At 43.3% G+C, this 15995-nt stretch overlaps 1 protein-coding gene across 7 annotated transcripts in view; it reads right to left on the bottom strand.

Moving 5' to 3' along the window:
- SYNRG (synergin gamma) overlaps positions 1-12641 on the bottom strand; it is a 32623-nt gene extending 19982 nt beyond the window's left edge. For 2 of the 7 annotated variants that reach the window (XM_015646566.2, XM_015646564.2), the window contains exons 1-13: positions 12586-12641; positions 11144-11262; positions 9834-9964; positions 9449-9554; positions 9072-9183; positions 7648-7938; positions 6703-6930; positions 5191-5268; positions 4309-4505; positions 3290-3574; positions 2415-2542; positions 338-456; positions 81-143 (exon numbers count right to left, since the gene is read on the bottom strand). In XM_015646566.2, the coding sequence (XP_015502052.1) occupies positions 81-143; positions 338-456; positions 2415-2542; positions 3290-3574; positions 4309-4505; positions 5191-5268; positions 6703-6930; positions 7648-7938; positions 9072-9183; positions 9449-9554; positions 9834-9964; positions 11144-11262; positions 12586-12622 (1894 nt within the window). In that variant the 5' untranslated portion in view covers positions 12623-12641. The other 5 variants (XM_015646568.2, XM_015646567.2, XM_015646571.2 and 2 more) reach the window with 5 other exon arrangements.
- Positions 12642-15995: the final 3354 nt, after the last annotated feature.

Consider the following 15995-nt stretch of genomic DNA (forward strand, 5'->3'; position numbering starts at 1 on the left):
TTTGCAGAGATGGAAATTCTGCAGCTCAAAGAGAAATGCTAGAAATGATAATGAAAATACAATAAAGCCCCAGTGCTTACCCAAGTATTTGCTTTCTGCTGGTTGCTCTAATTCCCGGAAAGCGCTGTACTTGTCCCCTCCATCTAGAGAAGAGGAGAAAAGAAATACATTTACACAGAGAAAGTATGAATTCATACAGCACAATTATGAATTCATACAGCAAACATTATATCCATTGCTCTGATTTTAAAATATTAATATCTTATCAATGCCAAAAAGAAGAGATATGAAACTGTACATTAAATTGCTCATAGTTGTTGTGTATTTGTCCTTTTACCTCCAAAAGCAGCTGCACTCTCAGAAGGCTTCTCAGCTGCCATTCCTTTAAACACAGCATATTTATCAGCTGGTGAGAGCGGCTTAGTACCTGGGACTGGCATTAGTAAAGAAGGAACACTAAAAACAAAAGAGATAAAAGCAAAGCTTCTTAATTTATCCAGAAGAAATCTGTATTTTCAGGTTTTATTTAAAGGAGTCTCTTATAATGTCTGAACAATTTGGTTCCTAAACCTAAGCTTATGCCTTAATGAGTGTTTAATCCAGCCCCTGATGTAAGTGACCTCAGCTGGGTAAATTCCCACTTTATCTCACCTAATCATATTTCTTTAGTTCAAAGTCAATTTGCACCATTCTTGATTTTAATTTCTATCAAAACCATGAACAAAAAACTCCAGAATTTTATACCAAGTATTCGTAGCCCAGGAGAGAACAAGCACACAGACACACCCCAGGAATCACTCCTGCATAATTTATATCTTTGAAAACTTCCCCTGATAGAACTAGATACAGTAAAGAGTTAAAACTGCAGGAGATTTTGACAGCTCCATACTTTCAGCTTATCTAATTCTGATTATATCTCATTACATATTGTAAAATTAAGATAATAAAGTGGGGTCACTGTTTAAAGGAAGGAAAATAATAACTTTGAATTTCTGTCAGTGCCAATCAGTTTAAGCAGGTATCTAGTCAGCAAAATAAGGATTAGTGCACAGTTACACAAGCAAGTCTTTTTGCATAAACACACTCTATTTTATCCAGTAAAACTGCCACAACAACCTAACACCTTGTTAGCAAATGCTGGAAGATTTAGGAGAGGGCTTTGCTTGCCCTCCACACGAGCCCCGTTATCAGACCTTGGCAGCTCCACACAACAACATCCTTTACATATGAATGATGCATTCTACCTCCAGTTTGTGTCATTCACATTGAAAACCTGAATGAATTTCTATTGCATTCTTCAGCCTGGAGCAAGAATCTTTCCAGAGCCATTTAAATCTCCTTATCAGCAGCCTACAAGCAACACACAAACGAAGCACTTGCACACATGTGCTGATGCTGGTCTGTGATGCTTACAGACAGACAGTGCAAAGGCAAAAAAAAAAAAAAAAGTAGAGCTTATGGTAATATAATTAAATTTCCCATCCCTGCAAAGCAGGCTATTAGATATGCAATCTTGGCAAATGGAATGGTTAATCAGCTGTACTCCACAGATGGCTTTTTTTTAAATAAAGCTCCATAAGCAATTAGATTATAGCTCATTGTAACATTTTGTTCAAATCTGAACGCTTTCACAACTGAATAAAGAGAACTGCTGCAGTGAAAAAGAAACACCATTTTTTGAAATATTTTTTTATGATCCTCTACTTCCCATTGTGCAATTTACAGTTTTCTGTCAAAACTTTCAGTAACAGATCAGCTTCAGCTGCAAAATGACATCTAACACAAGATATACTTAAATCAGCATCTCCAGATCCATGTGGCATTGACTGACATCCCTGGGAGTGTCCAAGGCCAGGCTGGATAGGGCTTGGAGCAATTTGGTCTAATGGAAGGTATCTTTGCCCATAGTAGGAGGTGAAACTGATGATCTTTAATGTCCCTTCCAAACCAAAACATTCTGGACTTCTATGCCATCAGCAAAACTCTATTTCTGACACAGAAGCCATTTGCTGTAGTGTAAGAGAACAATTGGGTTGAGCATCCCCTTTTGATGTCACTGCTGAGGAAGCACCTGGTAATCAGAGCTCACATTTGCCACTAAGAACAGCCAGCTCCTACCCAGAAAATATGCCTGTCTACAATTAGACACCTGAGAGGTGCATAAAGAGGAAAGAAGGCTGAAATTTTGTAGTCTTTGTGGACCTTGAAAGGTTGATTGTAAACCATCAAAGAGAAGGAACATGTTTATTTATTTTGTTATATAAAACCTGCCTGAGCAAGAATTACATCTTGTCTCCCAAAGGAAAAGCCAGGATTGCTGAAGTTTGAATGATGTTTCAATTGAAATTCATAGTCAGGTATCAAAAGTTTAGGCCCTGGCCAGGGAAATGACAGAAACACCAAGGACCTGGTACCTGCTCCGGTGCTGTGAACTGGTGGCTTTGGCTGCATCCCCCTGGAAATCAGTGAAGGAGTCATCCAGGGAGCCAGACTTTGAGGCATCCTGAAATTCCTGGAAGTCATCATCTTCTGGTTTTACTACCTGAGTTACAAACAACACATGAATTGCTATGCTGTTGGCTCTTCAAATTGTCATACAGCATGAAAGCAGCTGGGAGCAGTGTGATTAAGAGAGGGAAAAAAGAAGGAAAAGAACCTTTCAACAGCAGCATTATCAACATTTCCATTTTGTCTGCACCTCACCCTACTCAAACACACACAGGTTTTCAGGGAGCAAGAATGAACAAGAGGAACTCTACTCCTTTCACAAAAAATGTATTATTGATCATAGCCACATCATTTTGTAATACAGGACAAATATTAATAATTTAAATCAATCAATTATTTAAAATTAATAGCACAGTAAAAAATATTTTCTGAAGGATGAACCAAGTCTGCAAACAGCAAAATTTATCTCCCACTTGATTTACCTTTGTAAATTGATGGTTTTCAGTGTTCTCAGCTGCTCCTGAAACTCCTATCTTCCCAGATATTGGAGTCTGTTGTGCAGTTTAACCTAACACTCCATTTTATGTGCATTACAAAATCCTAACTACAACTAAAATCCTCTTTGTAATACAGAACACTTTTGTACCTCTTCTAATGCCACCAGAAAGAAAAAATAAAAGCAAGCCCTTAGTGGCACTTCACATTTTCAGACATCACATGCTGGATTTCAGCTCTGGTTTTCTGCCAGTTACTCAAAACCTGTTCTGACCGTGTAAGTTTGGAAGTGGCAGGCTGATTTCCCTCCCAGGGCAGGGGGTTTTCCAGGCAGGGAGGAGCTCACCTGGCCGGGCGGGTAGGAGGGCAGGAAGGCTCCGGAAGGCTGTGCTGCAGCTCCTCCCGCTGGAGCCGGTGCCGGAGCCGCGGCCGGGGCTGCAGCAGGGCCGGGGATGCTCATGCCCATCACGGAGGGCCCCATGCCCAGCCCCACGGGGGCCGGGGGAGCCGCGGGCAGCAGCGGGGGCTGGCTCACCCCGCCGGGCAGCGGCACCGGGAACCCGGACAGGGTGGGGACGGGCGCGGCTGGAAACTGGTTCAGCACGTCCGGGCTCACGGCAGGGATCCCTCTCTGCAGAGAAAACAAACAAACAAACAAACAAACAGTTCCACGTGCACAGATGATAAAAGGGTGTAGCGCGTTCTCAGCTCCGGTTTCAGCTTGTGGTACCGATGCCAACAACGAGCAGGGTACTGGTCAAGCTCCCAGAAATCCCCCCACATCCCAACATGCCATCGAGGTCCTTGTAAGTGAATTATATTCAACACAGAATTACCGAGGTAGGAAAAGCCCTCCAAGGCCGCTGAGTCGAACCTTTGACCTACCCAGTCACCCAGCCCAGAGCACTGAGTGCCACGTCCAGTCAGTCATTCCCTGGACAACTCCAGGGATGGGGACTCCAAACCTCCCTGGGCAGCCCCCTCCAGTGCTTAATAACCCCTTCCATGGAGAAATTCTTCCTCAGGTCCCAGCTGAAACTCCCCTGGCACAGCTTGAGGCCTTGTATTCTTCTTGTGTCACTTGTTACATTTGATATTAAAAATACATATACATATATGTATATATGTAATACATACATATATATATGTTTTTGTAACTGTATCTAAGAACTGACACTAAAGAAAAGGGTAATTGAAATGTAAGTGATGAAATTGATAAAAGTATAATCCCACTGAAGCCACAGGGGCGGTTTCTCCTCTGGACTTCAACAGAAGCAGTGTTTTACTGGAGGAGAGCACTCCCAGGCACGGGTGCTGACACAGCCCAGGGCAGGCAGCTCAGGGGCTGCCAGGTGAGAGCCATACCTGAGTCACTGCTATCATGGCCAGCACGCAGTACAGCTCCTCCTTGGTGAGCTTCCCGGGCGTGGTGCGGTTGGCCAGAGCCCAGATCTGCCCCAGGGTCTCCCTGGGCAGTCCCGACGACATCAGGATGGGGTAGAGCTTGGCTGTGTCAATGCCAGCAGGAGTCAAAGTGGTTTCTAAGATTTTCTTATACAGCTCTGTTGTGAGGGAGGCAGTGTTAGACAGTGACAACTGCTCTTTTCAAATATTATTGCTTTTTTATGCTGTCTCAAACTCAACATGATATCAAATCAGAAGCACTCAATGTAAGGTAAGACAAGAGCATTCTGGCACTGTATTGTATCATCATATTTCATTTAAATGTGTTATTGGATAGTCTTTACAGACAAGTTTAACTCAAGCAGAGAAATATTTTATATAAAATACACTTGGTGCTGCATTTCAAACCACATTTCTTTAATGAAATTGCAGGATAACCCATATAAAAAGATAGTTATAAGAGCCTTATGTATTTAAACCTCAGTGTAATCAATATTTACTACAGCAATTCATTTTCTATTCACTGTGTTATTTACACATAGAAGACAAATAGCCTTCAGAAATGAGCCTGCCTAATTACAAGACATGCCAAAAAACAGAATGCCCATGAAAGCAGCATTATCAGCAATGCATCCTCTGCTGGGATAAGCTGCTGCCATAAATGTTTAATCTGGAATTTGTTAACATGCTCAAATAAAACCCCAATTTCTTCAAATGCAGATAAGACACCATAAACATGTAATGTGCCAAAGATCCAGGATTCCTTTGATAAAAGGAACACCAGCACAGGTATGTTCACACCTTGCACTGCCCACCTGGACAAATGCCCACTGGTTGGTTTACCTGGGACCAAGCTGTCGTTGTAAATCCAGGGAGGCATAATTTGCTGGATGGGGTCCTGGGGAGGGAACACTCCAACTCCTAAAGGCATTCCATTCAGTAAGAAAAACAGTTGTATTAGGATACAATCATCTTAAGAGACTACACCACAGCTGGTCAGCATCATTCAGCATTTCAGGCAAAGATTTCAGATAGGAATCACTGTGCCCAGAGGAAAAACAGATACTGCAGGGATATGAAATAATAACTAGAATGGTTTGACAGTAATAGATTATAGTTATATATGTAATGAATTAAGGAGCTCCTCACGTGCCTCCCTCTTAATGCTCAGATGTACAGAACCTAAAGTCTCACTGTCTTCAAGGCTCACAGCAGTTCTGTGTCATAACAAATTCAGCTTCACATCAGCTCCCTGCTGTTAGGGCTATTTGTGGAATAAATAAATCCATACCTACCATAAACCCCACAATGTTCCCCCAGAACATCCTCCCCTGGGAAATCCACAAACAGCCCAGTGACTGAACCTCAGCAAGATCACATCCCACATCCACAAACCTGTTTCCACTGCTCCCAGTCTTCAGCTCCAGGGGACACCACAGCCACCTTCATTACTACAGGCTTTTGTAACATCATCTGCCACACTTCACTCCCTGAAAATCGGTTATTTCCTTCTCCACTATGTGGACTCTTCCCCTCAGTCTCCCTCTGCAGGTGTTATGCTCATCCTGGATGGAGCTCTGACCAAAATCAGCATCATTTCAGATTTCCTGGTCTTTCCCAGTACCCTTGCATCTCCTCATCTTTCACATGGATTCCTGACTGCAGTCTAATTTCTAACCATCCCACAGCTCCAAGCATGTTCTAATATAAGCAATTTCTTCCATTTCACCAACCAAGTAAAATAAATTTGCCACTTCCTCAGATCTCATTATTCTTCAGTTTTAAACCCCCTTCCATGCTCTGTCAACAGTTTTAACAAAACCCAAACTGGAACAAAACCTTGTTTTAAGTTTTTCTCTACAACATGTTTTGAATATTCATCCCTAAAGCACAGGTAGTTTTAGACATAATGTGTATGAGCAGCAAATACTTGAGAAACAAGTATTAACTAGCTAAGAGTTTTAACCTGGCAAGATTTTGTCCCCTCAAGGTTAAAAGATTAAAACCCATCATGACATTGACCATCCTTAGTGGTAAGTTTCCCTAAACAGTTTTTTAAAAATACCTTTAGACAACACTACTTTTTCCCCAAGCCAGGATAGAACATTTTAAAACAGCAAACCTGATTAAACAAACATGTTAAAGGGGATTACAACAATAAACTCACATTGAGAAAGTTCAGAGCAAAATCATGGCAGTTACACTTTGAGCAAGGAGCAGGAGGCACTGACAAATTATTCAAGCAGGCGTTCAGAGCAAAATTATGCAGGGCTGGCCTTGGAATTAGTGAACAGAGTGTTAGCACCAAGCAGCATCTCATTAGATTGAAATTCTGTCAAATGTTTCATTGCTCACCACACTCTTCAACTGCTCTGTTTTGTTCTGAAGCCTTGTGCACCTCTGCAGCAGCAGTGGGACCACTTTCATGTCCACCTACAACATCCCAGTCACTGCTGGTGAGACTGGGATGGGCTTGGCTTGCAGCCGAGGCTTTGTGCCCAACTTCGGATGTTTTAAGTTTGGTTTGCTCTTGTTCAGATTCATCTGGGCCATTAGCTAAGGCTTTCTCCTCCAAGGAATAGCCTGAATAAACAGCAGGAGGAATTATTTATACTTTGTTATGAACTGCCCAGACTGCACTTCCATACTGTTCAAAGGAAAAGTACTTTAGGTACCACTGGTAAGTTAAGAGACGATCAGCCCCAGCTCAGATCAGCACCACCCTCTCTGGACACTTTCAGAGCCTGGTTCTGCCCTTAACTTACCACAAACACAACAAATTCAACAAAGCAAAAAACAAGTAAGAGGAGGAAGACACAAAACTATTTCCTGTATTAAGATTATTGTTGCATAATCATCTTGGCATCAGGAGCAGAAGAGCTCAGTACCTACTTACTTCTCCAAAATTCTTCACGTTCATCTCATCAACATCCCTCCAGCCTCCAAGGGAGGAAGCACACAAGTGCTCCACAGCAGCATAATCATTATTTCATACACCATCTCAACTGTGTCCTTTTTTACCACATAGACTTAGGATAATGCTAAAACACAAGATTTAATTCACCTAAGATCAGGCATGTGTATATTTAGCAGTATTTGGATCCACACAGGACTTGATTTTACAGGCAGTTCTAAGAAGGGAGAAGAGGACTTAAATCATCTTTTCCCATGGATCAGCAGATTTCTGCTTAATTGCCTAAATTATTTTTTCCAGCCAGACTGAAAAAAAACCCCAACAAATTAAGTAAAGACTTGTGTAGCTCAGAGGGTGACATGTAAAAGAAGATACTTTAGAGTTACCTGTTTTATGGGTATTGGATGGAGATGCAGAGGTAGGAAAATAAGGAACCTGCCCAGTTGTACCATGCAGGGTGGATAACACTGGAGCCTGGGCTGGAGGGACAGGTTGGAGCACAGCCCTCTCTGAAAGCAGCTGCCCAGCCTCAGTGGCAGGATGGAAAGGCTGAGAGGTGGATTGAGGCACCAGTTTGGGGGTTTCAACAGGCCCTTGCATAAAGTCACTAAATTCTTCATCATCGAGAAAAGCAGAATGGGAAACAGATACAGCACAATGGGATGGTGTGGGATGATCTGCAAATGGAATGAACACACAAGGCAAAGTGATGAGGAATAAGGGCCATGGGTGGGAATGTGGGAAAAGTGGCAAACACTGGGAATACACAGCAAATGGGCGAGGAGGAGCAGCATGGAGTGTGTGTGGTGACAGATGTGAAGGGTATCGTTGTCAGCATAGCAAACACAAGGTCAAACTGAGCAGCCACTTCCAATCACACATCCTCTCTCCCAGTTTTTAGGATGTAAACACTGAAACTTGGTTCTTAACACTGCCTGTGAAATTATTCTGTCTGTTTTAAGCAGACAGGGTCAAAACAAATCCAGAGGTAGTATTTCAAACTGGACAGAATGGGGTCTGTCAGGGCAACATTCTCCCTCAATGGAATGTTTTATCCACAGAAACTCAGCAATATAAGATACAAAAGATATGTCTGTTCATGTAGACAATTTTCTGCTTGATCCCTTCCAGTATTACCCATTTTAACAGAACTGGTGAAGGACAGGTAAATCTACAGACAAAGGGAAGTTGTCAGATACCACCTGTAACTGAAAACTTACCAAGGAGTGAATCCACAGCAGAGACACAGATTTTATATAGGAAAAATCTCACCTAGATAAGCTTTGCTTCAGGCTAGACACTAAAAAAACTGCACTACAGACCATACAAAATCTTAAGTGGCAATTGTTGCCAGTGTAATTACTGAGAATACAGAGGCTTGGTTTGACCATGCCCAACGACACATCAGCCAGCTGTGACACTCCACTCAAGTCTTTATACATGGTTTGATCATTCTTAGCACTTAAATAGCACTTCTCATCTTCAAAAGCACTCTGCAAAACATTAATTAATGCTTTGACTAGAAAAGAACAAACGCTTTATCAGTTTCCTTCATGTTTCACATTTAGCAAAGCACACGAGGCTTTCTGTTACAGATTTCAAATCATTTAATAAAGGCTGTTATCTAATATTTCACCCTCATACCCTGACCAAGCAAACAGTTGCCAGAAAGACATTTGATTTCACAAAACTGTTAATCCACTCATTTTGTACCACCAAATAAAAATGCTTATTGGAATTAGTTCCCCCTGCTGAGGATTTCAAATGTTGGACTTTTATTTTCAGTTGGGAAATGAGGAAAATTACAAACCTGGTTTTTTTGGATGTGTTGCTGGTGTTGGGTGCATTTTAGCATCTCTAGAAAAGCCATCTAAGTTCCCTTTAATGGCTTCCAAAGCATCATCTCTGCTTTTTTCACCTGTCTGAAACAGCACAGAAAACGTTTTGAAAAATTCACAGAACAGCTCAGTTTTCTTTCAATACTCACACTTCTTCAGTACCAGAATTAGCAACGCCTGCTGCTGGCAGAGTGTGTAAAGAACTGGCTCTTCCAGAGGTTTTTCGAGCCATAATCTGGCATCTCATGCAATTCCCCGCTGATTTGTTTGTTGAAAGAGACCCTCCCATCAAAAGCTATTAAAAAAAAAACCTGAAGAAAGAAACTCCCCACTTGTTATCAGGCCATACCTTGGGTTTCACACTGCTCAGGAGTCTCAGCTTTTGTTTCTGCTCTTCAAACTGCCGCCGTTTTCTTTCCTCCTCTAAGAACTTCTGCTGGTGCTCAAACCTCTTCCTGCAGGAAAATTGTTTAAAAAAATAATATATAAGAAATTTTTATTTAATTTTTATTTTCACAGCAGGTTTGTGCTTGATTTCTCCATTTCCACTGTCTCAAATTCAGATGGTCTCGTGCACACACTCCTGCTTTTTCTTGGATCTGGACAAGCGCTACAAACTTCAGAGGCAGTGGAATATCCAGCAATATTCCACAGCCCTAAGCACTGCTGCTCCAGAGAAACCACATGTCCCCCTTACAAAAGGATTCCCCAAGAGTCAGAGAAGGGTCACTTACTGCTGCTCCTCTGCGAACTGCTTCTGCATGTCGGGGCTGTACTGCGGGGCGGCCGGGCGCATTCCCAGGAAAGAGGCCTGGCCCATGTAGGGCATTCCAGCTGCTGGCATGGGCCCTAGGGCCATGCCACCCTACAACCAAACACAGCACACAGCTCCAGGGGATTTGTTTTCAACTCCAGTGTATGGCTTTTCTTCCACACCAAAAGCCAAAGCGCTGGCGGTGCCGATAAAGCGAGCCCATAAAAGCCGGTGTTGGGGAGTGCTGGAGGAGCAGGGCCCTCAGCAGATGGCACTCTTCCTCTCCACAAGGACTCACAGTCCTCACAGCAGTTGGGAAAATTGTCAAAAATCAGGCCTTCAACCTGCCCCACAGCAGGAAGGCTACAGCCATCCTACACAGGTTTTCTTGGGATTTCATAGTACTTTTATATTCCCTCCTACCAACCAGGGATGCTGGAAAACATGGTCCAGGCGTTTCCCAGACATATCAAAGGAACCAACAATATATGACAAAAGCCAAGAAGAACCTTGTCTGAATAAACCGTATCAGAAGCATTTGCTGAGGAATATATTCTGGGACATTTAGAGCAGCAAAGCTGCCTAATATAGAAGGACCCAGAAAATAATTTACTCTTCTTACCATTCATTTTGCATTTGGTCTCAGAACACGTAGGAAGAGAACAAAAGTTGTTTATTATTTTTAGACCAGCTCTCATAAAAACATCTTCCTACTATAAATTTTGCCAAAATAACATAATAAATTCCAGGTGGGGGAGGGAAGGGAGTGTAACGAGATGGCAAAACAATAAATTCTATTTGTGACACAGCAATTTGGTTAGGAAGTCAAGCAAAAACATTACATTTCAGCAAAGTGCAAATTTGTACATAAGCAGATACAGTGCTCAATAGAAAACAATAGATTAAGAGAAAACTTCATATTAGCTGCTCATTTTTCATTCTTATTCCTCAATTAGCAACAGCAGCACTAAAGACAAAATTACTTTAAGGAAAAATTAAAATTATAGTGATAGGACAGAGGGAATGGCCTTAACCTGAAGGAGGGATGGCTTAGATTGGATATTCCGTGTGAGGGTGGGGAGGCCCTGGCACAGGGTGCCCAGAGAGGTTGTGGACTCCCCATCCCTGGAAGTGTCCAAAGCCAGGTTGGAATGAGCTTGGAGCAACTTGGGATGGTGAAAGGTGTCCCTGTCCATGGCAGGGCGTGGAACTGGGTGAGCTTTAATGTCCCTTTCAACCCAAACCAGTCTGGGGTTCTGCAGTTTCTATCCACATTTCATTGCCACACACCTGCATGGTCATGGGTCCAGGAGGCATCTGAGAGCCATAATTCATTCCCATCATCCCTGGCATGTTGGTCTGCATGACAGGAACCATTGGAAATCCTTGCTGTTGCATAGGAATCATCCCTGCAATGAGACATTAAGCTAGCTAAGTGTCCAGTTAATGTTAAAAGCCTTTTTTGCCCCCCTTCCCTCACCCTGCCTCCCCCATTTAATTGTTCTTTTTTTGTTTACTAAACCAGCGAAGGAAAGCAAAAAACTCTGAGTTGTGCTGGACTGTTTAAAAATAAAAATAAAAGAATTTGCTACACTGCAGGCAGCCACACAATTTCCTTAGTTTAGACACTGGTCAGTCTACAGGGAAAAATGTCACAGGGCTTTTCAGTAACTAAGCTGATGAATTCTCCCACCATCCTAAAGATTCTCTGTGGGTTTCTTCCCATATGATTTTTGGAAGGGTCATGTCCAATTAAAAAGATTTAATTAACCAGGGTGACTGGTGCTGGTAATTCCTATTTCTCTTGAAACCAGCAGCTTCTGAAAATAAATCTTAGGAAATAAAGTTAACCCTTCACAAAGCAACTTCACACTCTGACCTGGATGGATAACTTGTCTGTAGGTTAATTAACATACTTTAGGTTAATTAGCCCACTACATGTGTTAGAATGGTAACAATATTTGTCAGTAAAAGCTAAACTTGCAAAAAATTGGACAAATCAAGCTGGAATTTATGAATTCACTGAATAAAGCAAGTGTGTTATGTTCCAGTATCTTCCTGTCTCACATTTTGTTGTCTTGGGAGACAAACACTAACACGCACTTGTTACCAGCACACCATGAGATAATTATGCAAAAACACTCCAGGAGGGCATGACACAGGCAGGAATAATCCATGAATCAGTCCCTGAGATTCTAATTAAAAACTCTCCATTTTCTCCCTAAGTTCTCTGCATATTTTCCCCTAATTAAACAAACAGCACTGCATCAGGAATGAGAACAAAGGCAATTTAAGGCTGAGGCTCTCCTATTGTATTAATGCCTTCCACACAGGTTGTGACTCTTGTCCCAGGGTCCTGATGTGCTTTGTAAATATTTACCAGGTCTTGCAACACAGTATGGGTATACACAGCTGGGAGATGAAGCAGAGAGAGGTGAAATACCACACTCAAAATAATACCACAATCTAAAAGGCAAATTCAGGTTAAAAAGGGAGATGTAGTTTTCCTGGACCTTTAATCCAGATTCTGGTGATGCTGCTTCAGCAGCACACAGGAGGTTTTCCTAACAGGGGTGAGGGTCATTTGAGCAGAGCTGCATTCGAGGGCAAAAGCCAGCTATGGAGTTCAATTGATAATCCCACCTCTGAACATCACTGCAGACCTGGTTTAGGTCTAATTTATCTAAACAAAGAAAAGAACTTTGTACTCTAAATGTGAAGTTGATACATACCTTGAGGGGGGCCTAAACCGCCTGCGACGGGAAACATGAAGCTGCAGGAGGAAAACAAGAGTATGTGAAATTCTGTCACTTCAGTACAAATATCCATCATTAAAATCCACCTCGACTTCCATGTCAGCACCATCAGCAGGAGCCTCCCACCCTCTGGTCAGCACTTGCACCTGCTCCTGCACAACCCACAGAACCCAACTCTATCACAGGGAAAAACATTATCCCTCAGCGGGATCCCCCAAAGCACCGGAGAGCCCCCAAAGCACAGGAAAAGCAGATCTGATCCTCCCAGCAGCCCTGACACGGCTTTGAGTCATCCACATCACCCACAAGAGACTTTCAGCACCCACACAGCTCGGGAACAGGTCAGTTTGTTGTGTAGGCTAAGCACAGAATGAATAAACATCTCCTCTTAGAAGTATCTGACTCAGCGGGACCATTAACTGCACCAGAGAACGCTTCTCAGCTGCTTAGGAACAGCTTTTCTGAAGAAAAATGAACTATCCACAAAACCCCATCACTTTTTTTCCCCTTTAGAAACATTAAGTATCACAAAATAATCTACTTTCTCAGTTCCCTAATTACAACAAAATAGCACCTCGGAGAAAACATTTCATTCACGTATCGAGGGTCAAGTGCACTTGGAGGAAGGACCATTAAAACTTCAACCAAAATCCTAATGGAAATTGCTAGCCCTAACTCTCCAACAGCTGCCAAACAGCAAAAAAGGACCTAGTTTAAAATTCTCATTTGCAAGCAACTTGCAGAAACCCACGTCAGCAGCAATTTCCCAAACAAGAACCTCAGTCAGTGTCCCAGGCAGTTATTACATCAAAGTGCTGTGGAAGAGAAACACACTTATAGATATTCAATGTTCAGTTCCAAGGGTGGATGTAAAAGAAACTGCCTAAGAGTACAAGAGAAAATGCCATCAGAAATGGCTGCAGGAAGTCCTGAAAGCCGACCTGGTTTATAAATATAAAAGAGCTGTGTAATATGAGCACCAAGATAAAATAAGGAATTTAAATTATGCATTTATCCAGAAGCAAATTGAACCTCCCCACTGTACAGGCAGCAGGTCACACGGTCACCAAGACAACCCATTTGCTCTTCACTTCATCCTCTAATCAGGATCTTCATCATCCTGAAGCTTCTTCTTCAGCCCCAACCACTGTGTGCTGATTTCTCCTTCCACAACTACCACACACCTGCACTTTCCATCCTCCAGTCTTGCCATTCTCCATGCCCACCATCCTCTGAAGAACTCTGCAGACTCACACACCTCAGTCCCAAACATGTGCAGGGCTTGGTTCTCACCACAGCCAAGGTCTGTTTAACTCATGTCAATCATTTTAATCCACTCCAACATCAACATGAAATCAAACAGACTCGCTTTAGTCAGAATGATGAAATATTAAATGTAATTTCTGAAGATCTCATAAGCATGTAGAAGCGTTCTAAGCTTCATGCTTCCCTTCTTGTTGGGGAACCCAGTCAACAAGAATTCTCCAAAGCAACAAATGCAGTGTAAACTAAACAAGCGTCAGGAGGTGCCACTGCTTGTTGGAAGCAAGTAAAGGTCAAACTATTAAATATTTATCCCTTTCTACAGAGCTCCTGGTTTATTTATAAGCCTCTGGTGAAAAAAATAAAAAGAAACAATCAACTAAAAAACCCTCAGCTAATTAGAGGGCACTGGAAGAGGAGCTAGTCCAAAGCAGCAAAGCAAGCTCTGGCAGCACAGCCCCGTACGCGCCGCTCACATTCAGCACGGATCCACTCCAGGATTCAGTGTGCAACTGCCAGCACCAGCCACACTGGCACAGCCACAAACCATCCCACCAATGGGAATTTATTACTGAACTGCTTTTTTGGAGATGCAAAAATGCCCAGAGCAATCAGTGGAAGCAGCTGGCTCTCCTGGCTGAGGGAGCCAGCGAAGGGATGGTCCTGTGTGAGACTGCCTTGGGGTACGCTGCACAAATACAGCAAAGAGAAGGGAACAAAGCAATCACCCTACAACAGACCCCTTAAAGCAGTACTATAAATCTGCAAATTCCTACTAAATGAGTATTTTAAATATGGAGCTTAAAAAAAAAACCACCAAGAAGCCCCAAACCAACCAACAGCTTCAGACAAAACGCAGGAGCGTGGGGAGAAGCAACTCCTTTTCTAAATTGCAACTCCACTGTAACAGCTCCAAGCCACACAGAACATTTTCCCATCTACATGTGGATTTTTAAATCCCTTAACTCCCAAGCAGTAGAACTCTATCGATGCAACAGACTGACAGAGTATTTTTGAATGGCAGAAATGCACAAAAAACTGAAATCAAGCAAAGAACCCACACAGATACAGAACTTTTCCTCTACCTCCAGACTTTGTCCTCAAAGAAACCAAAATACTATCAGTGAGAAATGGGGATTTGTAAATCAGTTTATTTTTCAGAACCTTTATTTCACTGATAACATTCCAAATAATAGTGACAAAATCGTGGGCTTTGGATATCCAAGACAATTCAATGAGCTTAACTGTCAAATGCAAAATTTCCTCAGCCTCCCTAGAAGTAGGACAAGAGATAAATAGCAGACAAGAGCCTACATTGAAAAAAACATTACTAAAGTCTTCAAAGGTGGTGAAATCCAGTTTTCCAAGCTTTCCAGAAACACAACAACATGTCTTTTAACATTGGCTCTTTCTCCTGACAGGATTCCTCAGTCATCCCTCTGGCCAAGGTGCCCTTTGTGAAAATGAGAAGGGGAAAAGGGAAGTCCCCAGGGAGGCTCTGTCCCAGGAGGCCACAGACAGATCTGCCCGGCAGTGACAGGAACATTTATTGCTGCCGACACCAGCGGCACCCGAGCGGGGATGGCAGAACCCCCAAATCCTTCCCCAGCCCACCTGAGATTGCAGCTGCAGAGCCTGATGGCAAGTGGGGCAACTGTCCAAGCCTGGACACTCCGGGGGAGATCAGCCGGGCCCCCAAAAATGTGAATGAATCTCAGCAAAACGCAGAGCTACCGTGGCTGCATTCCCACCAACACACCTGGGACCTCCCCGCCACACCCAGGACCCCACCACATCCTGCCTGGGACCTTGATGTTCCATCCAGGATCACAGGTGATCCTACACCCGAGACCCACACACCCTACCCAAGACCCCCCAAAGCTCGCTTGACAAGCCATGAACCCCACCTGGCACCCGCAGGAGTGCCACCTGAGACCCCACGTACCACACCTGCGACCCCCACATCCCACCTGAGACCCCACGTACCACACCTGAGACCCTACACACCCAACTGGGACCCCACACCCCAATCCCAAACCCCGCGCACCCCACCTGGGCCCTGACCGCTCTGCCCTCACGTCCCACCTGCACCCCGAGCCCCCACCCCAGCCCTCCCATCTCCC

This window comes from Parus major, chromosome 19, assembly GCF_001522545.3.
Source record: "Parus major isolate Abel chromosome 19, Parus_major1.1, whole genome shotgun sequence".
NCBI lineage: Eukaryota > Metazoa > Chordata > Aves > Passeriformes > Paridae > Parus > Parus major.